This window comes from Acomys russatus, chromosome 16, assembly GCF_903995435.1.
Source record: "Acomys russatus chromosome 16, mAcoRus1.1, whole genome shotgun sequence".
In the NCBI taxonomy this organism is placed as follows: Eukaryota; Metazoa; Chordata; class Mammalia; order Rodentia; family Muridae; genus Acomys; species Acomys russatus.
The window spans coordinates 295435-322022 of NC_067152.1; the positions used below are offsets into that span (position 1 = coordinate 295435).

General features: G+C 44.3%; 1 protein-coding gene across 1 annotated transcript in view; it reads left to right on the forward strand.

The window, feature by feature from the left end:
• Window positions 1–26588, forward strand: part of Zzef1 (zinc finger ZZ-type and EF-hand domain containing 1) — a 124697-nt gene that overhangs the window by 23918 nt on the left and 74191 nt on the right. The window contains exons 6-15 of the mRNA XM_051157899.1: window positions 963–1173; window positions 3436–3552; window positions 4409–4587; window positions 7476–7574; window positions 14645–14736; window positions 15418–15566; window positions 20105–20216; window positions 21549–21761; window positions 23296–23396; window positions 24675–24844. Of these exons, the coding sequence (XP_051013856.1) occupies window positions 963–1173; window positions 3436–3552; window positions 4409–4587; window positions 7476–7574; window positions 14645–14736; window positions 15418–15566; window positions 20105–20216; window positions 21549–21761; window positions 23296–23396; window positions 24675–24844 (1443 nt within the window). The remainder of the gene's footprint in view (window positions 1–962; window positions 1174–3435; window positions 3553–4408; window positions 4588–7475; window positions 7575–14644; window positions 14737–15417; window positions 15567–20104; window positions 20217–21548; window positions 21762–23295; window positions 23397–24674; window positions 24845–26588) is intronic.

The window sequence follows — 26588 nt, forward strand, 5'->3', positions numbered from 1 at the left end:
TTTTTTTTTTAAGGTTTTTAAAAAACGTCTCCATTCTAACATACCCTTTGCTCTTAGTCATTTATGTTTTCTCCCCCCCCCCCCACCAAAGCAGGGTTTCTCTGTATAGCCCTGGCTGTCTTGGAACTTGCTCTGTAGACTAGGCTGGCCTTGAACCCACAGAGATCTGCCTGCCTCTGCTTCCTGAGTGCTGGGATTAAAGGTGTGTGCCACCACTGCCTGGATATTTTCAATATTTTTTATTATATACTTGTTCACACATAGCATTTTGGAAATAACAGTTTTGTGATTTTTTTCTATCCTTATTTCATGTAGAGAGCCAGAATGCTTCATGTCCTGCCTCATTTCTTCTGATGCTTTTCTGGACTAAAAGGGCCTGAGGCCTGAGGAGGTGGTGGTGGTGTCTTTGTGTCTTACCCCTATACAAAGACGTCGTCTAAGCTTGGAGGTAGAAGCTCCCTGCCTTAGGGTGTGCTACTATTTCCTCTAAGTTGTGTCCTCTAAATGTCTTCCCTCCTCCAGCTGCCTGCACAGCTGTGACATCTCAAAATGAGTCATGTCTGCATCCTCTGTTTGGACTTGGTTGTTAAAAGATATTCTCACAACTGTCTATGAGCAGATACTGAAGCTGCAAACTCTAGAAAAAAATTCTAGAAATGCCAAATCACACATTCAGTGAGAATTTTTAAATTTCCTGTAAATGTCAAGATTCATTAAGTTTTGAAGAAGTTTTATTATGTATCACTCCCAAGTTTACACATTTTTCTTACGATTTCTCAGATTTGTCAGTACTTTTGAGACAGGGTAATTCTACAATAGGTCCACAGTACACATCATTTATTCCTGTCATCAAAATATATCTTAACAGTTTTCCATTTTGCCTTTAGTTGAGAGCCTACCATTTGCTGCTGAACCTTTAACAGCATTAATCAAATGCTGAACGTGTTGTTTGTGCTCGACAGATGTCCAGATAAACATAAAGCGGTGTCTTAGCGACGGCTGTGACACTCGGATCCACGGCCTGAGGGCCGTTGGCTTCCAGAGAGTTAAGAAATCTGGAGTCTCGGTTTCTGATGCCTCTGCAATATGGTACTGGTCTCTGCTGACATCTCTAGTGACTGCTTCTATGGAGACAAATCCCGCCTTTGTCCAGACAGTGCTGCACAATACTCAGTAAGTCACTCTGGGTCCCACGCATCAAGGTGCTCCCTTCCAGCCTCCAGGGAGCATCCTGACTAAGCCTGCGTCAGGGCTCAGCTCCACTCCCTGATTGATCTCCTGACTTTGTAGACTGAAGAAGCGTCTGTTCCACCCTCCTGTCCTGCTAACACAGTTCCTCCACTGTCTGTCTTCATTAGCTCAGTAGCTCCCTGCCCTGGAGCCATCCGCACTGTCCCTACTCCTCATACATTGGGGAAAGTTGCCCACATTTATGTAACGTTCACATGTTGCCTCTTATTTTACCCCAGATACTGAAGTGCTTGTGTAAGGCATCCTCATTTTGTAGGTGAGGATCTAGTGCTCGTCCCAGAGACACACACAAACAGTCAGAGATAAGTCAATTTGAATCTAAGTGTTTGAACTCCCATATGTGGAGCTCTTTTCACTAGTAAGTTCAATCTTTTCAAGGATACTGAACTAGTTTATTCTCTTGTTGAAGGACCCCCACCAGTCAAGTAGCAACATGTAGAACAAAAGCTACAGCTTCCTCCCAGTACTCGGGGCATGTTGGGGGGCGGGGGAGGTACTGCAAGTTTGAAGTTGACTCTAGACTTCCTGACCAGTTCCATCTAGACAGGGGTACTTAGCAAGCCCCAGTTTTAAAAAGGTGCTTCTATAGTAATGAATTGCTAGTGTATTGCATTTGGGCTCAATGGCACAATACGCCATTAGAGTAGCTGCCATGTATGGGCCTGAAGGAGGTGTCTGGTGTTTGTTCTCCAGGCCGATTTTGAGATTAGTATTATGAAATACAACTTGTCAGCAAGCAACACTGCTGGCAGTGCTGAGTATGGACTGAGGGAATGCCAGCTTCCATCCTTCATTCCTGTCTTAAAATCTTTTTTTTTTTTTTTTTTTTTCCTGTCAGATAGTCTTTTATTGAAATATTTTCTCGTTGCTTCTTAACTAGCTGGGCATTCCACAGCACCACTGTTGATGTCATCTATGACGTCATGAGGGTGGTGGCTATCCACATTGCAGCCCAAAGACTGCGCAGTACCCAGGATCTCCTTAATAGAAAGCTTTCTGACTAAGGACTGGTGTCGCATCCGCCTGACAATGTTGACAGTCCCATCAAAAGTGATGTTTCCACTGTGTTTAATGTTCTTCTGCTTCTTCCTGTCTCTTGGAGGCTCCTTGAGGGCTCTGATGATCAGGGCAGAGGCAGAGGGCACCGCCTCAATTCCCAGGACTGCTAAAAACCAAGCAAACAAATAAAAACCCTCCAATCTAAATAAAATAAATAATAATGGACTAGAGAGATAGCTCAGTGGTTAAGACTGCTTGCTGGTCTTACAGAGGACCCTAGATCAATTCCCAGGACCTACATCAGGAAGCTCACAGACACCCGCTTCTGGTCTCAGGCACTGTTCTTTTTGTGAACAAACACACACACACAGATATACCTCTCTGTCTCTGTCTCTGTCTCTCTCTGTCTCTCTCTCTCACACACACACATATGCATATGCACACAAAAATGAAGATTAAATCTATAAAAAAAAAAGATGATCAATTTTAGATTTTTGAGGGTGAGTTCTTTGTATGAGATAAGGTCTCACCTTGTAATCCAGGCTGGCCTCAAATTTGTGATCCTCGGCTTCCAAAATTCTGGTGTGAGTCACCATGCTTGGCTTTTGCTGTTTTTGGATGTTCCTGGCATTCCTTCAAGTGTTTCATGGTATACTCACATACTCAATACATAGCTAGCACTCAGTAGTCACTCGTTACATATATTTAAAACAAACACTAAGATTAAAAGACCAAAGGCCACATCAGTCACAGGAAACATGATGTGTTGATCTGCTCAGGGATCAGTAACATTTGTGACACTCTTTAGGTGCTATAGACCCTAAGATCCTGGTATAAAACATACTTTCCACTAAATCCACAGGGCTCTATTTTGGGTGCAGTTTTCCTAAGTCTGTATCTTTTGTTCTTAACACTTAGCATGAGTTCCCAGGAAGCTTTTACACAGTGGGATAGAACTTTTCCAAAAAGAAAAACGTGAAACCTGCTTAGCATATGACTTCTTGGGACACAGGTTCAGTTCATATTGTGCACCAGGCTCTCCACAGGAGTACTATACTGTGCACCAGGCTCTCCACAGGAGTACTCTCTACCAGCTCAAGAGTTTGTGCGGCACAAGACTTGATGCTGCACTTTTGTCTAATGTCGTGCCTGACTTTGCTCTGATTGCACACATTACTTCTCTAGGAAGGCACTGCAGCACATGCCACCGCTGTCCCTCTCTCCGGGATCTACAGACTTCTCAACTTTCCTCTCTCCCAATGTTCTGGAAGAAGTAGACAGCTTCCTCGTGAGGATAACTAGGTAAAATTAAGGATGCTGAAGTGAACAACTTGTGTGGGTGTAGAGGGCATATATGCTCATTTAAGAAAAACTCAGAAGACTCTACTGAAAATGACTTGGTTTTAGTAACCAAAGAGAAAGTGAAACAATCCATCCTAATTGAGTTAATCCTGGTATACTTCCAATATCATGTGACTTTAAGAATTGGGGTACAGAGGAAATTGGCCTCTGATTCATTTAGAAGAGATGTGTCCAAGTCTAAGATGCAATCCTCTTAATTCTTTCTTCTCCCCGGCCTGTGGCCTTCAGTTAGAGTGTGCTTACATGCCGAGCTAACAAGCCTTGTTGCCCATAGACCTGGGAAGGAGGGTGCCTTGATAACTTTATAGACTGGAGGACTTGGTGTGAGGATGCTTGGCTTGGCTCTCCTCAGTGAGTCCTCAGAACACCAATCATTCCCTGAGATTCACAGGTTGCTGTAAGTTTCTGTCATGGTATGTTTAGAAAGGCAGAGAAATAGAAAGGGGCGGGTCTAATAGTTTTCATGCTTCTCAAGAAATGCACCCTCAGCTCTGTGTCCAGCGTAGCTCGTTCTAAGGACTCTTGATGGAGCTAGCTGCAGAAGTTCACTTGTCTTTGGCTTAATAGGTTGCTTGGGATTATTAAAGTTTCAAAGGTGAGGATTTAAATTTTTGGCCCTTTGGTTGATTCTGCTTTTTCTTACATGATCTAAAGATTTTGAAAACACATTTCTGGTAAATATCCAGGAGTACACATGGCAGGTTAATTTTACTCACAGGCATTAATTGCATGGGTTTGAGCTGCCTGGTTTTCTTGTATTTTAAGAAGTGAAAGTTTTTTTGCTTGTTCTTTGTAGCTGCTGTTCTACTCCAGAGGTAGAACTGACTCTTCTGGCTTTTGCACTAGCAAGAGGAAGTATTGCCAAAGTGATGAGCTCTCTGTGTACCATCACTGACCACTTGGACACACACTATGACGCCTCATCCCTCATCTCATCCATGGCATCTGTCAGGCAGAACCTGCTCCTGAAATATGGTAAATGACTTGGGCATGATGGAAATGCTAGCAGCAGACAACTCATAATGCCACCTTTTCAGGTGCCTTTTGGCCTCTTGGTCATTCTGAATAGTGTGTAGACGGTGGAGGTGGGGGGTTTTGTAATAGTGGTACCCTGGTCCCTGGGTGGGTATATCTGATTACTAGCCTTTCTCTAGAATTGGTAGAAGGAGGGTATCTGTGGGTCATTTATGGCAAGTTGGCAGAAGAGGACACCCAAGTCCCCTGATGGTTCTTGGATTTTCTAGTACAATGACTTGGATCTGGTAGCTATTTTGAGCACAACCATCTTTGATGAAGTACAGGTGTGTGTCATTGTGTAGGTAAAGAGACTTGGGAAGTTGGAGTAGTTCTCATTTGGAGGGAGGGAGCTCACTGGGACCTGGTGTAGAGGAATCATTGCCTCAGAAAGCTCCTCTCTGCATCCACACCATAGCTGCTCAGAGACACATATGCTGGCCATTGCTGTCTCTGCCTGGGCCCATCTCAGCACTTTGTAAATAATCAAGTATGAGGCCCTCAGTACATCGCAACCCAGTGCCCATAAAGCTGTTCACAGTGATTGCAACCTGGCTTCGAGGAACAACGTATTTGCCATACCAGCCTCTAGTGGCAAATTTTTATTCTATAAAATTGATTGTATTCTTATGATCGATTGATCTTATCCTCTTCAATATTAAAGGCAGTACTTGGATATTCCTGCCATAATGCTTGTACAACATAATACAACTTTGAGATTTATTTTATGTTTAACTTAAAAAATAATTTACTTTTATTCTTTATGTACATTGATGTTTTGCCTGCATGTATATCTGTATGAAGTTGTTGGATCCCCTGGAACAGTAGCCATTTCTCCAGCCCTTTATGCTTAACTTTTAAAGTCAGACAATTGTCTTATGAGCCCAATTTCTCTCTACACTAGCAAAGCCTCTGGAGAAACAGTGGGGCAGGAGCAAGCATGGCTGAGTGGCAACCTGAGGTGGCATCTAGAAGCTGAAGTATTTTCCACAAATATTTGCCATTCACATTGGGGTTGTTGGGAAAAGGAGCAGAGGAGAGAGGAGGACTATGGCAGGGACCACACATGACTAACAGTGATTAGTTAGAGGTTAGTGGGTATCTGCTATTTATTTGTTTTTCAAAAAAATTCTATTTTATGTACACTGGTGCTTTGTATGTGTAGGGTGTTGGATCCACTGGAACTGTAATTGTAGACAGTTGTGAGCTGCCATGTGGTTGCTTGGAATTGGACCAGGGTCTTCTGGGAGAGTAGCCAGTGCACTTAACCACTGAGCTATCTCTCCAGCCCCTTACTTTTTTGTTTAAAGATGAGGTCTCACTACGTAGCTCTAGCTGGCCTGGAACTTGATATGCAGGCCAGGCTAGCCTCACACTCAGAGAGATTCATCTCCCTCTGCCTCCTGCATCCTGGGAGTAAAGGCATGTGCCACCACTTGTAGCTTATTATATTATTAAAAAACAATAATTTTTCAGTTCATTGTAGCAAAATTTGATTTTTTTTTTTTTTTTTTTTTTTTACTTCTCCAGAGTTTCAAAATTGGCCTGGATTTATTTATTCTTTATTAATTTATTCAGATTACATCTCAATTGTTATCCTATCACTGTATCCTCCCATTCCTCCCTCCCTCCCGCTTTCACCCTATTCCCCTCCCCTAGGTCTGTGACCAAGGGGGACCTCCTCCCCCACTATATGGTCATAGGCTATCAAGTCTCATCTTGGCATCCTGCTTATTCTTTCTCTGAGTGTCACCAGGGCCTGCATTTATTTTGGGGAGTCAGTTCTCTCCTTTCTCCATGGGCTTCAGGGATTGGCCTTAGCTCTTTAGGTTTGCATCCAGTGAGCCATGGCACTACTCTCCTGGAGATAATTTAAAGACAGAAGATCTAAAACATTATGTATTTAAATACAGAGCCAATAAAACTGATTTCGGGCTTTAAAAAGTATCTTAGTTATCCTTCCATATGTTGAACCTATTGTATTGATCTATATATTGTGATGTGTTTTGCTTCTGAAAAGTGATTTCCCTAGAGACTTCTCCTTAAACTTACTCAAAGATACAGGCTATGCTTTTTCTCATTCAGGAAAGCAGATAGAGGTAGTATCAACTTTTGTTTACTATTGGCATGCTATTTGAACTCTTATTTATCTGTTTAAAGTATTTTAGGATTTATTTTTATTTTTCTTTAATCATGAATTTGTGTTTGGGTATGCATACATGATGGCAGGTACCCTCAGGCTTAGGAAGAGAATATTAGCTCTCCTAGAGCTCTAAGTTTAGACAGTTGTGAGTCGCCTGATGTGGGCTTGGAACTGGGCTCAGGTCCTCTGGAAGCCCAGTATATAATACACTCTTAGCTGCTGAGCCATGTCCAGGCACCTTCTCCCCCAGTTTTTAATAAAATTACATTTACTTATGTGTGTGTATGTGTGTGTGTGTGTCTGTGTATCTGTATGTCTGTGTGTGTGTATGTGTGTGTCTGTATCTGTATGTCTGTGTGTGTGTGTGTATGTGTCTCTATGTCTGTATGTGTGTCTGTGTATCTGAATGTCTGTATGTGTGTATATCTGTGTGTGTGTGTGTTGGTGTGTGTGTGTGCTGGTGTGTGTGTGTGTGAAAGTCAGAAACAACTCAGAGGAGTCAGTTCTTCTTTCCTTCTTGCACTTTGTGGATCTTGAAGATCAAGTTTAGGTCATCACGCTTGGCAGCATCTTGCAGGCCTCTATTTTGCCTTTTATCCAGGTAAGCTTTTAGCAATCTGGGTGGGCATAGGCTGTACATTACAGCCAGTTTCATTTTGTGTGTGTGGACGTAGCTAAAAACTTGCCCTGTTTTGCCTTTGGACAGGTAAGCCTCTCCAGCTGACTCTTCAGGCTTGTGATGTTAAAGGAAAAGAAGACAAGTCAGGCCCTGAAAACCTCCTTGTGGAGCCATGGACAAGGGACGGTAAGCGCTAGGTGGCCCGTCGCCAGCGTGCAGAGAGCATGTCTGTGTGCACTTACACGCTGCCTTGGAAATGTTTACATGTTGGTGTTTTGGTTATGTGTGTGTATATAGTTTTTAATTGTGTATTAGTGTTTTGCCTGTATGTATGTATGTACACTATATGTGTGCCTAGTTAAGGGCATCATACCTCCTAGATGCCCTGTAAATTGTTGTGAGCCCATATGTAGGTGCTGGGAACTGAACCTAAGTCCTTTCTCTGTAAGAACAGCAAGTGGTGATAATTAGAAAGCCATCTCTTCTGTCAGCTGTATGTTAGTGGGGTTTGTTGTTTTGAGCAGGGTTTCACTATGTAACCCAGGCTAGCCTCTAACTCAAGGCAGTCCTTTTTCCTCAGCCTCCTAAGTGCTGGGGTTAGAGGCGTGAGTCACCAATGACATCATTCTTCACCTCAGGTTAGCAGCAGTGACTTTTGTACACTCATCTGGTTCAGGTGTTGTCTAATGGCCTGTAGCTGCATTAAGTATTTGACAGCCTGAGGCTGCTCAAAATTGAAGTTTTAAAAAGCCAGGACCAGACAGGCAGTAATGCACACCTTTAATCCCAACACTTGGGCAGCCCACAGATCTCTGTGAGTTCAAGGCCAGCCTGCTATACATATCGACAGCCAGAATACATAGAGAGACCCTCTCTCAAAAAACAAAACAAAACCATAAAACCAGCCAGACAGATCAAAACAACCCAAGGACTCATCTTCTTGGAACAGAAAAGGTGACTGCATTTAATTGTCTTTAAGTTAGGTGGACTTTCTGTTGAGTTGGTTTGAAGCACGGAGAAAGGCAGAGAGTCCTTAGCACTGTACCTGTGATAAGTCTTTAAGAGCACTGCAGCTGGTCTGGCATTGAGGAGTTTTAAATGGTGTGGTCTTGTTGGAGGAAGTATGTCCTGGGAGCAGGCTTTCTGATTTAACAGTCCCACCTACTTCTAGTTTACTCTCCACTTCATGCTTGTGGTTCAAGATATGAGATTTCAGCTTCCTATTCCTGCTGCCAGAAGCCCTTCATCTCCAGCACAAAAGGGCTTTTGTGTGCTTCCCTCTGCTGTAGGCTCCTTTCCTCGTGCAGGCCTGTCCACGAGCCTTTTCCCTGTCTGTCTTGTCACTTGGTGTGTGTCTTCCGTGTGTCTCTTTTCTGTTCACTATACTGCTTTGAGTCTTAATGATTCAGTAAAGTGGAATGTCCTAGCTGTTTTAAACACTCACTGGCCTGGCCTTCCTGTTCTGGATTTGGTTTTGTGTGGATTTCCTCAGAACCTGAAGGCTTCTGGTTTCTTCAGCATTGCCTCTTTCTTGTTTCCTGTTTCCTGTATTCTTTCTCAGCACCAGTGGGGCTCCCAGTTGCAGGTCCTGTCCTTTGGTGACCTCTTAAGCAATAGACTTTGCACAATATGGTTCCTTACACTGCTGAGCAGCTCAACCTCCACAGAGAGCTTTCCTTCACTGCACTCATATCCTCCACACTGAAGGCCATAGCAGGCCATCTGCCACCCAAACATGGGGGTGGAATAGGGTATTGGAAGGAAGAGGTGGCAGCTTTTTGCCCCTTTATTGTCCCTTCATCCAGCAAAGTCAAAATGGCTTTGTCAAAGATCCTCTGCACTTTACTTTAAAGAATTGGAATTTTTGTCTCTATTACATGTGGAAGTAGAATTTTCTGGCATCAGAATGTGGATGTTTTTGGCTTAATTTAATTTTCAGAGGGGATCTTGCTATGTTGCCCTGGATGACCTCAAACCCAGGATCCTCCTGTCCTAGCCTCCCAGGTGATTTCTGGGACTACAGGTGTATTATCTGGCTGCTTATTATCCACCTGCTTTATTGTATCCCCACCTGCTTTACAGTATCCCTGCCTGCTTTTCAGTATCCCCCACCTGCTTTGCAGTATCCCCACCTGCTTTGCAGTATCCCCCGCCTGCTTTGCAGTATCCCCCGCCTGCTTTACAGTATCCCCCGCCTGCTTTACAGTATCCTCACCTGCTTTACAGTATCCTCACCTGCTTTGCAGTATCCTCACCTGCTTTGCAGTATCCTCACCTGCTTTGCAGTATCTCCCGCCTTCTTTGCAGTATCCCCACCTGCTTTACAGTATCCTCACCTGCTTTACAGTATCCTCACCTGCTTTGCAGTATCCTCACCTGCTTTGCAGTATCCCCCACCTGCTTTGCAGTATCCCCCACCTGCTTTACAGTATCCTCACCTGCTTTACAGTATCCTCACCTGCTTTGCAGTATCCCCCACCTGCTTTGCAGTATCCCCCACCTGCTTTGCAGTATCCCCCACCTGCTTTGCAGTATCCCCCACCTGCTTTACAGTATCCCCACCTGCTTTACAGTATCCTCACCTGCTTTGCAGTATCCTCACCTGCTTTGCAGTATCTCCCGCCTTCTTTGCAGTATCCCCCACCTGCTTTACAGTATCCCCACCTGCTTTACAGTATCCCCCACCTGCTTTGCAGTATCCTCACCTGCTTTGCAGTATCCCCCACCTGCTTTGCAGTATCCCCCACCTGCTTTACAGTATCCCCACCTGCTTTACAGTATCCCCACCTGCTTTACAGTATCCTCACCTGCTTTGCAGTATCCCCACCTGCTTTACAGTATCCTCACCTGCTTTGCAGTATCCCCCACCTGCTTTGCTGTATTCTCACCTGCTTTGCAGTATCCCCCACCTGCTTTACAGTATCCTCACGTGCTTTGCAGTATCCTCACCTGCTTTGCAGTATCTCCCTCCTTCTTTGCAGTATCCCCCACCTGCTTTACAGTATCCCCCGCCTGCTTTGCAGTATCCCTGCCTGCTTTACAGTATCCCCACCTGCTTTACAGTAGCCTCACCTGCTTTACAGTAGCCTCACCTGCTTTGCAGTATCCCTTGCCTGCTTTACAGTATCCCCCACCTGCTTTGCAGTATCCCTCACCTGCTTTACAGTATCCCCACCTGCTTTACAGTATCCTCACCTGCTTTGCAGTATCCCCCACCTGCTTTACAGTATCCCCACCTGCTTTACAGTTTCCCTGCCTGCTTTGCAGTATCCCTCGCCTGCTTTGCAGTATCCCCACCTGCTTTACAGTATCCCCACCTGCTTTACAGTATCCTCACCTGCTTTGCAGTATCCCCCACCTGCTTTACAGTATCCCCACCTGCTTTACACTTTCCCTGCCTGCTTTGCAGTATCCCTCGCCTGCTTTGCAGTATCCCCCACCTGCTTTACAGTATCCCCACCTGCTTTACAGTATCCCCACCTGCTTTACAGTATCCTCACCTGCTTTGCAGTATCCCCCACCTGCTTTACAGTATCTCCACCTGCTTTACAGTTTCCCTGCCTGCTTTGCAGTATCCCTCGCCTGCTTTGCAGTATCCCCACCTGCTTTACAGTATCCTCACCTGCTTTACAGTATCCTCACCTGCTTTGCAGTATCCCCCACCTGCTTTACAGTATCCCCACCTGCTTTACAGTTTTCCTGCCTGCTTTACAGTATCCCCACCTACTTTGCAGTATCCCTCACCTGCTTTACAGTATCCCCCACCTGCTTTACATTGTGTGTTCTCAGTACTCTTCAGTCTGGAATTTTTACATTGCCTTCCCTTATTTATAAGACATATTTGCCAGCCTGTACCTTGCCTGATTTGAATATTTATTATACCTGGATTGTTTGCCAGCCATCTTTTCTTTCTTCTCTCTTTACCGTGACTGGGTGAATTTTTAGATTTGGACTATGGTAGGTAGATTTTCTGTTGTTGTTGTGGTGGTGGTGGTGGTGGTGGTTTAGAGTGTGAGGTATTGACAGGAGCCCTCTGCTTCTCCTGGAACTCCTCACATAGCTCTGGCTTTCTAGAATTTAGGCTCTGTATGGATTTTTTACTTAATTGAAGAAATGATCTTGGAGAGCCAGCACAAGAGGAATGGCTTTCTATCTTCCCTAATTGAGCAGTAAAAGCTCTCTCAGGGGTACACTTCACTTCCTCCTGACTGGGATGTTTCAGTTGTGTGCAAATGCCACTAGAGTACCCAAGAATGCTCAGGGAATGAATCATGACATTTGAGACAGCTGATGTTCCTAAAGTTCTGAATGGAAGTTACTGCCACGAATGCTTGCATCTTCAAGGATAACTGGAGAGACAGGTCCATTAAATCCTTTAAGTCTGTCACTGGTTAACATTTTTACTCCTGTCATTGACAAGTAGTGATTAATTGACTGGGCAAGGTAGTACACACCTATAATCTTAGCATTCAGCAGGCTGAGGCAGGAGCATCAGATATTCAAGGCCAGCATAGGCTATGTAGTGAGAGCCTGTCTCAAAAAGAAAAAAAAAAAAAAACTGAATAACAAGACAAGGAAACACAATATTTGTTTTTTAGTGTGTATGCTTATACATGTAAGTACAAATATATGAATACAGACGCATGTGCCACAGCAGTCATGTGAAGTCAGAGAACATATATACATATATACAATATAATCCTTCTTAAACACACACACACACACACAGTGGCACACAGGCAGGCAGATCTCTGTGAGTTGGAGACCAGCCTGGTCTACAAAGTGAATCCAGGACAACCAAGACTACACAGAGAAACCCTGTCTCGAAAAACAAAAACAAACAAAAGGCGCATGCACACACACATACACAGTTATTTTGGGGATGGAAAGGTCACTGTGACTAAGAGCACCTTCTGCTCTTGCAGAGGACCAGGGTTTAGTTCCAAGCCTTAGAGCACCTGTAACTCTAAATCCAGGGATTCTAATGCCCTCTTCTGGCCTCTGTGAGCACCTCTGTACATTCAGGCACCCATACAAACACATAAAGTTAAATAAATAATTTAATTCTTTAAAATTATTTATTTTGGCCTGATATGGTGGCATATCTTTAATCTCACCCAGTAGTGGAGAAGCAGAGACTGACAAATCTCTGAGTTTGTGGCCAGCCTGGTTTACACAGTGAGTTCCTAGCCACACCAACTACGCTACATAGTAAGACTGTCTTTTTTTTTTTAATTAATTTATTCTTGTTACATCTCAATGGTTATCCCATCCCTTGTATCCTCCCATTCCTCCCTCCCTCCCATTTTCCCCTTATTCCCCTCCCCTATGACTGTGACTGAGGGGGATTACCTCCCCCTGTCTATGCTCATAGGGTATCAAGTCTCTTCTTGGTAACCTGCTGTCCTTCCTCTGAGTGCCACCAGATCTCCCCCTCCAGGGGACATGGCCAAATGTGAGGCACCAGAGTACGTGAGAAAGTCATATTCCCGAAATTTGTGGATAAATGGATTGAGCTAGAAATGATCATAATGAGTGAGTTAACCAAGAAGCAGAAAGAGTCAAATGGTATATATTCACTTATATCTGCATACTAGCCCAAGGGACATGTCCCAAGACTGTCTTTTAAAAAAAAAAAAGAGCAAGGTTGTGGTTGTGCACTCCTTTAATCCCAGCACTCAGGGGGCAGACTCAGGCAGAAGTCTGAGTTCAAGGCCAGCCTGGTCTACTGATTGAGTTCTAGGGCAGCCAGGGCTACACAGAGGGACCCTATCTAGAAAAAAAATAAAAGAAAAAAAAAAGCCTTTTTACAATAAATTCCCATAAGTAGGTTCATCCAGGACTCTGACAACAATTATAATTGTCTGAGTGTATTGCTCCTAGAATTGTGTGCATTTCTGGCACCATGTTTTCTTAAAATTATAAGCAGAATTGCTATTTGATGGCATCAGTTGTAGTTTTATGGGGTTTTGCCGATATACTACTTCTTATCCCTGATAAAAATCAGGTCATGTGACAATCTGTGAGTTAATGAAGGCTCCTTTGTTTTTTGTTGTTGTTGTTTTTGTTTTTCTGGTGTTGATAACATATTTTTGCATTCCCTAGTGGAAACCCAGAGTCTTTGAGTGCTTGTGTTACTAAGCTCAGGTTTAGAATAAGAACATGACAGGAGAATGGTTGAAAGCAGGCCAGGGTCCTAGAGGCATAGTTCATGTGGCATTGACGTGAGCAAGTCCATGCATACACCGCTGCACCTGGGTCTAACAGCAGATCTTGTTGTGTGTTGAGAGTAATTTGCAACCGAAAAAAAGGTATATGATTCTCATACAACTGCAAATGAATACATCAGACTTTTTAGTAAAGGAAAGAAGGCCAGGCGTGGTGACTCATGCCTTTAATCCCAGCACTGGGGAGGTGGAGGCAGGCAGATCTCTGTGAGATCAAGGCTAGCCTGGTCTGCAAAAGGAGTTCTAGGCAGCCAGGGCTACAGCCAAGGAAGGAAAAAAAAAGAGGAAGGAAGGAAGTAGTATCAGCAGTTTAAAGGAAAATTCATAAAACACGCAAAGACCAATAGGAATGTTGGAACTTACTTACAATTAGTAATCAGCTATATCTCTGTAGAATTTTTTATTTCTTTTATTTTTCTTTTTACATATTTCTTTGGGTAAAAATCACTTGCATTACCATCAGTATTCTTCTTACAAAATTATAAAATAGCTTAGAGAAAACTCAGAATGTGTTAGACAGGGCCCCCAGTAATCTCTTTCCCATTTCAGTGTCTTTCCTAATCTTTCCTGATAGAGTGTTCCAAAAGCCGACTAATCTGACCAGTCTCAGCTGCTAAAGCTACGTGTCTTCTATCAGCTCAGTCAGACATTAGTCATGGCTTTAGAGATGATTCAGGAAGATGATTGATCCTGCAGTACTGTGTGTGTGTGTGTGTGTGTGTGTGTGTGTGTGTGTGTGTGTGTGTGTGTGTGTGTGTGTATGTGTGTGTGTGTGTCAGGGGGAGGGGTAGTCCTTATCCAGGGAGGGCGGTCCTTATCCAGTGCTCTTAGTGTCTACAGCTTCATTGCAGTTCGTAGAGGTGTTAGGGAGGGAGTCACATCTGCCCAAAGAGGTATTGTTTTTCCAGTTGTCAAAAAGGCACCAGATAGGCAAACAATCTGGTAAAATAGAAGTTACCCTTGCTTTTGTTGATACTAGATCTTGGGACTGCAAAAATGACTCCAACATCCTAATTTTCTTTTTCTTAGGTTTTCTTACAGAGACTGGAAAAACCAGAGCAAGTACTATTTTTTCTGCGGGCACTGAGTCTGCCTTCCAAGTTACTCAGATCAGAATTATGGTAATTTTCCTTCTACCTTGTTTAAGTAATGGTACTGCTCTTCCAAAGTGAATTAGGAGCTGGGGAGATAGCTTAGCAGTTAAGAGCAATAAGTGCTCTTCCAGAAGACCTGAGTTACATTCCCAGCACACTCACGATGACCCACCATGTGGTACCAGGCATGCATATGGTACACAGACATATATGCAAGCAAAATACCCACACGCATAAAACAATAATAAAAAAAATTAAGTGAATTGAACTGGGCATGGTGGTACACATCTTTAATCCCAGCATTCAGGAGGCAGAGGCAGGCGTATCTCTGTAAATTTAAAGCCAGCCCTGTTCTACATAGCAAGTTCTAGGACAACCAAAGCTACGTAGAGAGGCCTTACTTAAACAAAAAACAAAAAAACTGATTTAGGTTCTGTTTCCCCAGGACATTGCCTTTCATTGGGTTATGAAGTAATTATCTCCTGCTGTCTCAGTCCTCTAACAGAGGGCAGATGCACAAACTTAGATCCAGTTTTAAGTCTTTGAACAGTGTGCTTGTAAGGATGGAGAGGGCCAAGCTAACATTTTGTAGGAAATAGCTCTCTTATCTTTCAGGATGTAGTAAGTTTTAATATTATTTCATTGGTTTCACTGTGTTGTAAGCTGCTGGAGACAAAATAACCACAGGACTTTTGCCTCTGTTTTCAGGTTCGCCGTGGTGGCATTGGTGCTCAGTGTGGGCTGGTCTTTGCCTATAACTTACCTTCTGATAAGTTTCATGCAGAAGAACACTTCAAACGGTTTGAAAAATATGACAAGTGGAAGCTCCAAGAACTGAGGCAGTTCGTAAAAAGCAGGTACGGGCCAGCGGGAAAGACTGTGGCCAAATAAGAGTGTGTCTATTCTCTTGCTGGGTAGGTACTGCATGCCTTTAGCCCCAGCGTTTGGGAGTCAAAAGGAAATGGACCTTTGTGAGTTTGAGGCTACCCTGGTCTAAGTAGTGAGCTCTAGGCTAGCCATCTTTACATAGTAAGACCCTGTCTTTAAAAAAAAAAAAAGAAGAGGTATTCTTATTGTCAAATCATGCTTATAGAAAAGGTGCTAATAATCCACCACAGAGGTCTTTCTCACTTTCTAGAAGCATGTGTAAAGAAGAGTGTTAATTTGTGTATAACTTTTTACTTAGCCCTTTCTGTGGCAAGGGTCACAGGTCTTCAGAATGGCTGGGAAGTGATGCATGCTACAGTTGGCAGCAGGCTGGGTCTCACCTGGCCCTGAACTCTTCTTCTCCGGCCACTCAAGCTTTTTTTTTTTAAGCTGTTTTAATTATTTATTTATTTATTTATTAAGTGTGTATGACTGTTTTGTGGTATATATGTACATGCATCATGTGTGTGTCTGATGCTTATGAAGATCAGAAGAATGCATTTAGATGCCCTAGAATTGGAGCCCTGACTGATTGTGAACTACCATGTGGGTGCTGGGGACCAAACCTGAGTCCTCTGGAAAAACACGTGCTGTGTCTTCTCTCCAGTCCCACTGCTCAAACTTTCATTGAAAATATTTATTAAAGCCGGGTGGTGGTGGCGGACACCTTTAATCCCAGCACTCGGGAGGCAGAGGCAGGCGGATCACTGTGAGTTCAAGGCCAGCTTGGTCTACAAAGTTAGTCCAGGACAGCCAAGGCTACACAGAGAAACCCTGTCTCAAAGAAAGAAAGAAAGAAAGAAAGAAAGAAAGAAAGAAAGAAAGAAAGAAAGAAGAAAGAAAGGAAAGAAAATATTCATTAAGCATTTATTATGTGCCAGGCCAGATATATTGAAGATCCTGGAAAAAGTACCAAAGGAGTCACTGTAGTGACTATATAGAGTGCCCTGACAGGAGACAGTGTTAGTTGTTTGATGAGTGCACTGCCCGAGACCTCTGAGAACAGAGAGCAGGCCTCAATTGATGGGAAGCGTAGCCCTGAGCCAGTGAGCACTGAGAATTTCTAAAGAGTGAGTTAGACACTAAGTAACTGCTTGAGGAAGTAGCTTGTGCAGAGAGAAGAGTAGACACCAGGGCCTAGAGGTAGAGTGTGGCTCAGAGAAGGAGCTGGTGGTTGTATGGCTGAGCTGCACTGTCGTGGGGATGCAAGGGACAGAGCTGGAGAGCTGGGAGAGGCCAGGTCAGTAGAAATGTCTTTGTTTCAGTTTTTAGTTTATCTTGAAAGCACATGTTGGGGAGCGGGCAGGGCAAGCAGACAGAGGGTAGAGTTGAAAGGAAGAAAAGGGAAGTAAGATGTGTTCTGGAAGAACTGCTGAGGCTTGTGCTGCAAGCAGAGGGGAAAGGCTGGGAGGAAGCATGCTGCCCAGGAAGCTGGAGGTAAGTGGCCCAGAACAACACAACAGCCTTTGTCGCAGCAGCAGTGGAGCAAGGTAGCCTGAGACAGTGGGCCCTGGGGATGACTGAATAGAGAGCACAGAGGCTGGGCTGCACCAAGTTTGTGCTGTGGGGCTTGGGCAGGTGGAAAAAGGCCGTGCCCTTTTCTGCGATAGAAAATGCGTCAGGGTGTCATTCCCACTCCTCTCCCCTGCTTCCTGAGACCCGATCAGGCAGGAGGGGCAGGGATGGAGACCTTAGGTGGCATGTGAGTGCTTCCAGAAACAAACTTCTCCAGAGGCAGACATCACAGAACAGCTCTTTTAATCAGGGGGAGCAAAGGCTATTTAAAGCTTTGGGGGTGAGTAGAGGCTTTTGGGGTGAGTGTTTATTATTGACTTGGAATGCCTTATTTGCATAAGGAGAATTCCAGGCACTTGCTGGACATGACCTTATAAATTATAAAGAGAGAAGAGGTGTAGCCTGTAACCTGGATGACAAGCTCCATGAGCACCGCAGAGGTGGCACAGGTAGTGGCCTGAAAGGCTGCATGTAGGCCCAGGGCCCTCACTCCTACTACTCTTGAGATGAGATCCAGGGTTGGGTTGAACATGTTCCAGGCCGGGTCCTTCTGGTTCCGTGGTACCTTCAACCTACACCAGGTAAAAACAGCTTTGTGGAAAAACAGTGAGCTCAGTGTTAATCCTCTTAGGAAGACACTGAGATGTCTTAAAGCCAGTAATTCAAACAAGTCAGCAGCTTAGAAGAGACTCTTGTATTGTAGGGATAGACACAACACTATTTGAAATGGTCACTAGAAATATGGGATCCAGGTATGGTGACTCATGTCTGCCATCCATCCATTCAGGAAGCCGAGATAGGATTGCTGAGAGTTCAAGGCCAGCCTAGGCTATAGACTAAGACCCTGTCTCAAACAAACAAACTAAATGAAAATGTAGAAATAGAAGAGATGGCTCTGGAGGACTGTGGGTCACCTTTTGAGCAGCATTAGTTATTTGGTATTAGGAAACTCAGAGAATAGGGGGCAAGCCAGGCTATACCCTCAGGAACCAGGAAATGGATGTGGCATCAGTCATGAGGTAAACTTAGCTTACAGGAGACATAGCCAAAGTCAGTGTTTCCCTCCTTATTGCTGCTAGGAAGTTAAAACTTGTAGACAGAGCCTTGGACTTGTATCTCTGCTATTGTATTTGCCAGGGTTAGCAACAGTCTTGAAATATGGCCCAGTACATGCTACTTAGGCACAGACGTGCTTACAAATCATCAGGGGATCCTGTGAAAATACAGGTCTGATTCAGTAGTTATGGGAAGGATTTAAGACTTCCTTTCCTTCCTTCCTTCCTCCCTTCCTTTCTTTCTCCCTCTTCCTTTCTTTTCCTCCTCTTCCTTCATTGTTTTTTGTTTTTGTTTTGGGTTTTTTTGGTTTTTTGTTTGTTTGGTTGTTGTTGTTGTTGCTGCTGCTGGAACTCACTGTTATAGCCAGACTGGCCTCGAACTTGTAGCAGTCTTCCTGCCTCATCTTCCTGTGTGCTGGGCTTACAGGTGTTTAGCACCATACCCAGCATGATTTCTTCTTTAAAAGGGCTACAGGTACCACCTAATTTTAAGCACCTATGTTTTTATCCTTGGGATATTAAAATAGGTCTTTTCCTCTAAACTTTTTATCAAACAAGGTCTTTCACATCTTATACAGGACAGATTTTTTTTTTTAACCTAAATGCAAGCTTATTTATTAATCCCTTAATGATTTGATCTGGTTCTAGCCTGAGTTATTCTTCAATATAGGCCAACTTAGTTGGCCTACATATGTAATCAGCCTCTCTCCAGTTGGAAATAAAAATTTCTTGCCTGTTTTGATGTGGTGTCCTTCTGGCACTGTGCTGCCAGGCTGGAACCTGCCTGGCAAACAGTGTGGTTTAGTGAGTGACTTGCTTCTACAGTCCCTGACTCTGCCAGCTTTCTGTATTACACACTAGATTGAGTAGACTTTCTGCCTAGCATCATGGCAGGAGGATAGAAGATTGAGAGCTCAAGGCCAGCCTGGACTACATAGACAAGGAAGGAACCAGGTTCTCACATATGCTAGGCAAATGCTATGCTACTCAACTATGTCCCTAGCCCTCAAAGAATACATTTAAAATTCCTCAAACATGTATTATGGATGAGACTCATTGACATTGCAGCTTAGCAAATTCTACCTGTTCTGTTGTGGACAATTGTATCACAAAAGATTTCTACCAAGAAAGATCTGTGTGAGGAAGAGAACAAAATTTGTCCTTTGTTCCAGAACCTGTTCTGAATTTTCTTCACTTTTGCCTGTGGTTATCTGTGGCTGCTTGTCATGCTTGCGCAGAACACTCCTCTGCTGTTAGTGTGAGAGTTGGGTCATAGGCCAAGAAGTATGAGGTTTTAAGAATGATACTTGATGCCAGGTGTGGTGTGGCCTTTAATCTCAGCATTTGGATGCCGAGGCAGGCAAATGTCTATTAGTTCAAGGCCAACCTGGTCTATGTAGTAAGTTCCAGGGTATCGAAGGCTGCATATTGAGACTGTCTCAAACAGACAAATAAGAATGGTTCTTGAAAGGCCTCCTGTTCCTTAGTTCCTTAATTGCTGAAGAGGGAGCAGCATCTACACACCCAGCTTTTAAAGAGCAGCATGGTATAATGCCTGAGGCCTAAGGGTGGGCTGCTTCCTTTGGAGGACACGCCAACCAAGGAAGCCTCTGAAGGCTAAGGTTTTCCTGTTTGAGAGGATCTGAAACATCTCCCCGTCAGCTGTTTGTAGGTTACTCAAACCCCAGGCTAATTACACACAATTTAGTCAGACCCGGGGAAAGGAAGCTGCTCCTGCCTCTCCCTTGATGCTTATCAGAAGTGCTCATCCTGGTGCATCAGTCTTGCATCTCACTGGACATGCCTGGCTTAAATGTCCTTTGGATGAGGCCTTACCTGTCAGGCTCTGGAGAATCTTGGAGGCAGGAAAATGTTTATGATTACACCTGTATTCACAGGATTGGTTGCTCATCTGATGACCTTGGAGAAGATGATCCTATTGGCTGGTTTGAGCTGGAAGAAGAGTGGGATGAAGCAGATGTCAAGTTGCAGCAGTGCAGAGTTGCCAAAGTAAGCCGCAGCCAGTTTGCCTTCACTCATTTACATGCTCTCCCCTCTGTGAACATTGCTCACTGCACCAGCCCTGAGCCAACACTGGGACCTTAGAGGGGGTGGGAGAGACAGATGTGGCGTGGCTGTGACAAAAGGAGATCTAACCCAGCCTGGGGTTCACCAGAGATGACTTCACTTGAAAGAGAAGGAAAATCATGCCAAGAGCTAGAAGTGGATTGCACTACAACCTTTAGCTTGGCTGAGATGGGTCAGAAAGACTATTACAGTGAATGAGTAGTACATAGGCATAAATGCCAGAGGAATGTGTCTGTTCCCATAGTTCCAAGAGTGGTACCTGCCTGGCCATGTAATTTATTTTTCTTAATTTAAGAATAAATCTTGGTGGGCGTGGTGGCGCACGCCTTTAATCCTAGCACTCGGAGGCAGAGACAGGCAGATCGCTGTGAGTTCGAGGCCAGCCTGGTCTACAAAGCGAGTCCAGGACGGCCAAGGCTACACAGAGAAACCCTGTCTCGGAAAAAAAAAAAAGAATAAATCTTACAGTAAGTAAGAAAATTCAGAACTTTCTTCAGAGTTTACATATAATATGTGCTCAGTGTATATCTGTACAGTTGAATGATAGACTCAGAACAGCCTTTCTTACCAGTTAACATGGCTCAGGGGATAAAGACACTTGCTGTCAAGGCTGAGACCAGAGTTTGATCGCTGGGCCAACATAGTGGACCGAGAGAACTGACTCTTTCAGTTTGTCCTCTAACCTCCACAAGTACTCTGTGAGATGCCTAAACATAAAATAAATAAATAAAATGTGAAACTGGAAATAAGTCAGCAAGGCTTTTGTGCCAGGCACTTTCCTTTAAGAGGCAGTTTGCACCAAAGCTTGACTTGAGGAATGCTTTTGCTTTGTTTGCACAGACAAAACTATTATCTTTGCTTCCAGTGCACGAGCTGCACGTGCGGCTTGGAGAATTTGAAGTGATTCCTTAGGGCACTGACTGTTTTTTGTCAGATATCTGGTTTTTTGTCTCAAAATGACTGTGCCAAAAAGCAAACCTGCTTCTCTCACTCCTACCAGGCTTCTCCCTCTCAGAAGACCATTGCTCTTAGTGTGATCTTTACAAAACACGTCTTACTCAGGGTTCTTATTTTTATTTTTTCTACTGGCTAAAGATACCGAACTTATTTTGTGTCCCCAGTATCGGGCATGGTGACACTTTATAAAATGCTTACTAAAACCAAGAGCGACTTTCCTAAAAATGGCTTTCAGTCCTTTTTCACTGCACTTGGGGACTCTGAGTCCTTCTCTTAGGTCTCTTTTGTCTTTTCTAGTACTTGATGGTGAAGTTCCTGTGCACCCGCCAGGAGTCAGCAGAACGCTTGGGCGTGCAAGGCTTGAGCATCAGTGGGTACCTCCGGCCTGCAAGGGCTGAAGCGGAGCAAAGCATCCTCTGTGCCCACTGCAGAAAGGACACAGAGACTATCTATGGGGCCACCCTGCTCCTTAGGACCCTGCAGTTCATCCAGCAGCTTGCCTATGACCTGGTAGGGTTTCTTCCATTATTACACAACACTCCTCTAGGAGAAATGACTACATGTTAAGGGAAGTAGGCAACCTTTAGAACCTGGCCCCTCTGAAGCATGCCAGCATTAGTAAACATAGCAGGTAGCCTACCGCGTGATAACACAGAGAGACTGGGAAGAGCTGACTCTGTGGCACCAGTCTGTGGAATATGATGTGGCATGTGGCTGTTGTTCTGAGGTCCCCTGCAGTAGACCAGCAGCACATGATACTGTCCTCACTTGTGCTTGCCCAGGGGCAGCAAACAAAGCAGCATCACGAGATTTGCTTGTAAAGTCTTAGAATTACTTCTCATGTCTAAGAGGTGGGTTTCATTTATTAAATGAACTAAACTCTCAGGGTTCGCATTTGAAGTATTGGGAGATTTGATGCTGACTTTACAACTAGTAAATCACAGTTATCAATTCACTCAGTCTTACCACCATCGCTGTGGAGTGCTTGGCTTATTTCAGGGGAGCCCTCTTGAGTTTGTATAGCAGTGTCCATCCTTAACTTTCTTTTTCTTCAGTGCACAAGAGCCAGTGTGCATATGGCACTGTTAGCTAAGAACTCTTATCACAGCAGAAAAGAGAGAGAAGCCTAGGAGTAGTAGCTAGGCTACAACAGAAGTGCAACCCACATGCAGGGAACTTACGACTGTCCCCGTCCCGCGGGTTTAGTTATTCGGGTTCTCGAAGGGGGTCGCGGCCTGTAAATAAGAATTGGCGGGAGAGAAGACACGACTCTTGAAAGGTTGGTCTTATCAAGAGTCATTTACTGAAAGCAGGTGTATGATTTTTAAAGTGTGCTTCAGGAAGGGCGGGGGAAGGAGGGAGAGCAGTGGGAGAGTACAGAATCTTCTGGGGTAGGAACCCCTGGGACAATGTATGGGGCGGGGGGGAGGAGACAGGTGGCCCCGCGGTCCTCTCCCAGAGAGCACAGCACGTCAGATGTTCATGTACCGTGACTCCTGTGAAAGGCTACAAAGCCACGGTACGCTGAGTGTTCCTTTTCTCAGGGACAAGTTCCCTCTCCTGGGGCCAAGCACGACGTTTGCGGTTTGTCCGTTGCCAGGCAAAATGTTTGATAAGTTCTTTCTGTATAGGCTGGCTGGAAAGGGTCAGCTGGAGTTCAACGCAACCAGGGTCTCTCAGCTCAGCCAGGGTCTCTCGGCTCCCGACATACGACAGTCCTGAGCATGATTATCATGGAAAGCTTGGCTTATGTTTATGAAGTCAGAGAGAGCTTGCGTGGCCATGTGTTAGTATTACATTTATCTATGTGTATATACACACACACACACACACACACACTTCTGAGTTGTATGGGAGTTTCACTCAGGTAAGTCATCCCACTTCTTTTTTATTTTAATTAATTAATTTATTTAGTTACTTCCTCCTCTCCTCCTGGTCCCACCCTCCCTCCCTCTCATCTCACTTAGCCATAACAAGTAAATGAGAAATTTATCTAAATATATTTTTTAATTTTACTTTTTTTCTGGTCTTTATCATTTTTTAGGTACAGCAGAAGGAAAGTGGCTTAAAATATAAGTCTTTGCTGGACTTCACAGGTCTTGATTTGCAGATCTTCTGGAATTTTTACAGTAAATTAAAGCAAAAGTAGGTCAGAATTTGTTATAAAATAACAGTCATAAACAAAACTTGAAATGGATGTTTTTTTCCTTCTAAATTTTTCCTTATATGTATTCTTCCGATTTAAAAGTTTTGATTGTTGAAAATAGCACCTTAAATTTCTATAAAATGTTTAAGAAACATTTCCCCAAACATTTCCTTTTTGTCCTCACATCTGATAGGATGAAACACGTCAGGCATTATGGTGATACAGATTGAACATCTCTAATCCAAAAATTGGACTTTTTTTTTTTTGCATTCCACAAATGGGAAATTTCACATCTCATTTCATATCATGAATCATTGTCAAAATGCAGCTGAGCTAAAAATATTGTGTGGCTGCAAGTAGTAACCCAGTGACATGGTGCTTATTTAGCACACACAAGGTTCTGGCTTCAGTTCCTAGTGACACAGTGCTTGCTAAGCATGCACCAGGCCCTGGCTTCAGTCCCTAGCACTGAAAAAAAATATACAAAACAAATGAATTTCATACTTAAAAAGTATTCATTTATTTGTACATGTGTATGAGTTTATGCTCATGTGGGGGGCGGATACATGGGCCTATGTGTGTGGAGGCCAGAAGAGGGCATCAGGTGTCACATTTGCTTAGCTAGGCTGGAAGCCAGTAAGCTCCAGAAATCCTCCTGTCTCTGGTCCGTTCCTCCACTCCCCACACCCCCAACACCACCTTGGAGCTTGGTAACTGCATTTACAAGGATGACTTGCTTGTTATAAGGGAGCTGGGATCTGAGTGCCAGTTCTTAGGACTGTGGAGTAAGCCACATCTCCAGCCCTATGAAATGTCATGTTTAAACTTGGGTCCTGACTCCAAGAGATGCCCCTCTCCTCTCTTCTCCCCTGCTTTCCCCTCCCCTTCCCTCTCCTTTTCTGATGCATGCATGCATGCACATACATTCCAAAATCAGGAAAAAAATTGCCAAGTTTGAAGCTCTTCTGCTCTGATCCCAGCTTTTTAGATGAAGGGCATGATTTGTTTCTTCATTTTACAGGTGAAGAAACAAAATCAGAACTATGTTTCCTTCCCCAGGGGCAATAGACAGGGTCTCTATTTCCAGTGAGCAGAGGATCTGTTTCCAGGCATGTTGCAGGTGGTAGTGTTCCTTGTGTTTCTCCCAGATTCTCCTGGCTTAGTGCTCCTTTACTGAGCCTGGTAACTCGAGGGAAGTCCTTTGTAGACAGCTATAAGGCTTTGGAGGATTAAAGAAACCTGCCCTTCTGCTCTCTGATGTTCTTTGTCCTCTGCAGCCCAAGGGAAGAATGCATCTGGGCACAGACCCTTCTGCTGCAGCTTCTGCAGAGCTGCTTCTCAGTGCTGCAAGGTGATCCACCAGCTGCCTCTGAGGAGGAGAAGCCAGCAGCACAGCGCCCTGAGGGAATACAGGCTGCCAAGGAGCTCTACACACATCTATGTGATGGTAGGGGCTGGGGTATGCCTTGAATGGGACTTTGTACTAGTGGCCATAATCCACTAGTTGGTTATAGAAGTGGAACGGGTCAAGAGATTGTGTAAGCCAGGGATTGGCACTGTAGGACATTAGCCTGCCTGCCTCCCTCCCTCCCTCCCTTCCATTTTTTTTTTTTTCCTTATTTCCTTGAGAATGGGTCTCAAGTATCCCAGCTAGTGTCTAGCTTATTAAGCAGTTGAGAATGATCTTTCTGTTTCTACCTCCTGGGTACTGGAAATATAGGCAAGCACCACAATACTCCCTTTTTTGTTTTTGCTTTTTTATTAAGTTATTTATTTACTTCTCTTCCCTCCTCTCCTCCCAGTCCCTCCCTCTTACCTTACTGCCCCATCTACCCAACTTTCCTTTCTCCTTAAAAAAAGGGGAAGCCACCCATGGATATCATCCAGCTTTGACATATCAAGTTGCAGTAAGACTAGGTACATCTTCTACTGAGGCTAGAAAAGGCATCCCAGCTGGGGGAAAGGGACCAAAAATCAAGCAGTGTTGTCTGAGACAGCCCCTCTTCCTGCTTTAGGAGTCCCACATGAAGACCAAGCGGCATATCTGTTACACAGGTGTAGGTGGTCTAGGTCTGTCCCATACATGTTCTCTGGTTGATGGTTCAGTCTCTGTGAGCCCCTTTGGGCCCAGGTTAGTTGAATCTGTGGGTTTTCTTGTGGTGTCCTTGACCCCTCTGGCTCCTACAATTCTTCCTCTGCCTCTTCCACAGGATTTCCCAAGCTCTGCTTAAATGTTTGGCTGTGGGTCTCTGCATCTGTTTCCATCAGTTGCTGGGTGATGACAGTTCTCTGATGACAGTTATGATAGGCTCCTGTCTACAAATATAACAGAATATTATCAGGGGTGGGCTCCCTCTCATCACATGAGTCTCAAGCTAGGCCAGTCATTGGTTGGCCCTTCCCTCAAATTGTCTTTTACCCCTCCACATCTGTAGGCAGGACAGATTGTGGATATAAGGTTTTGTAGCTGGGTTGGTGTCCCAGTGCCTCCATTGGAAGTCTTGCCTGGTTACAGAAGATGGCCAATTCAGGCTCCATGTTCCCCATTGCCAGGAGTCTTAGCTTAGGTCACCCTCATAGGTTCCTGGGAATTTCCATTGTCCTAGTTTTCTACCTCATCCCAGAGATTCCCCCTCCAATCCAGTTGTCTCTCCCAGTGCTCTACCCTTCGTCCTCTCCCCACCTCATCTCCTGTTCCCATCTCCCCCCCCCCACTAGTTCCCCCCCCCCCCATTTCTAATCTATTTCCCATTCTCAGTTAGATTCAAGCGTTGCCCCGTGGGTCCTCCTTGTTGCTTAGCTTCTTTGGGTCTGTGGATTGTAGCCTGGTTATCCTGTGCCTTACAACTAATATCCACTTCTAAATGAGTACATGCTATGTCTTTCTGGGTCTGGGTCACTCACTCAGGATGATCTTGTTAGCAATACTCAGTTTTATGTGATCCTGGGCCTCAAACCCAGAGCTTCACAAATGCTAGGCGAGCACTTTGCCAGCTGATTTATATCCCTAATACAACATTCTGTTTGATGCCTTTTGAATTACTGTTTTGAGTCGAGGGTTTATTCTTTTACAGCCTCCTTCTTGCTAGTTTCAGAATCAGTTCTATTATATTGATGGTAATTACTATTACACTGTTCAATCTTAACTTCTTTCAAGACACTGGGACGAGAGTGGGAAACTATAGTAACAA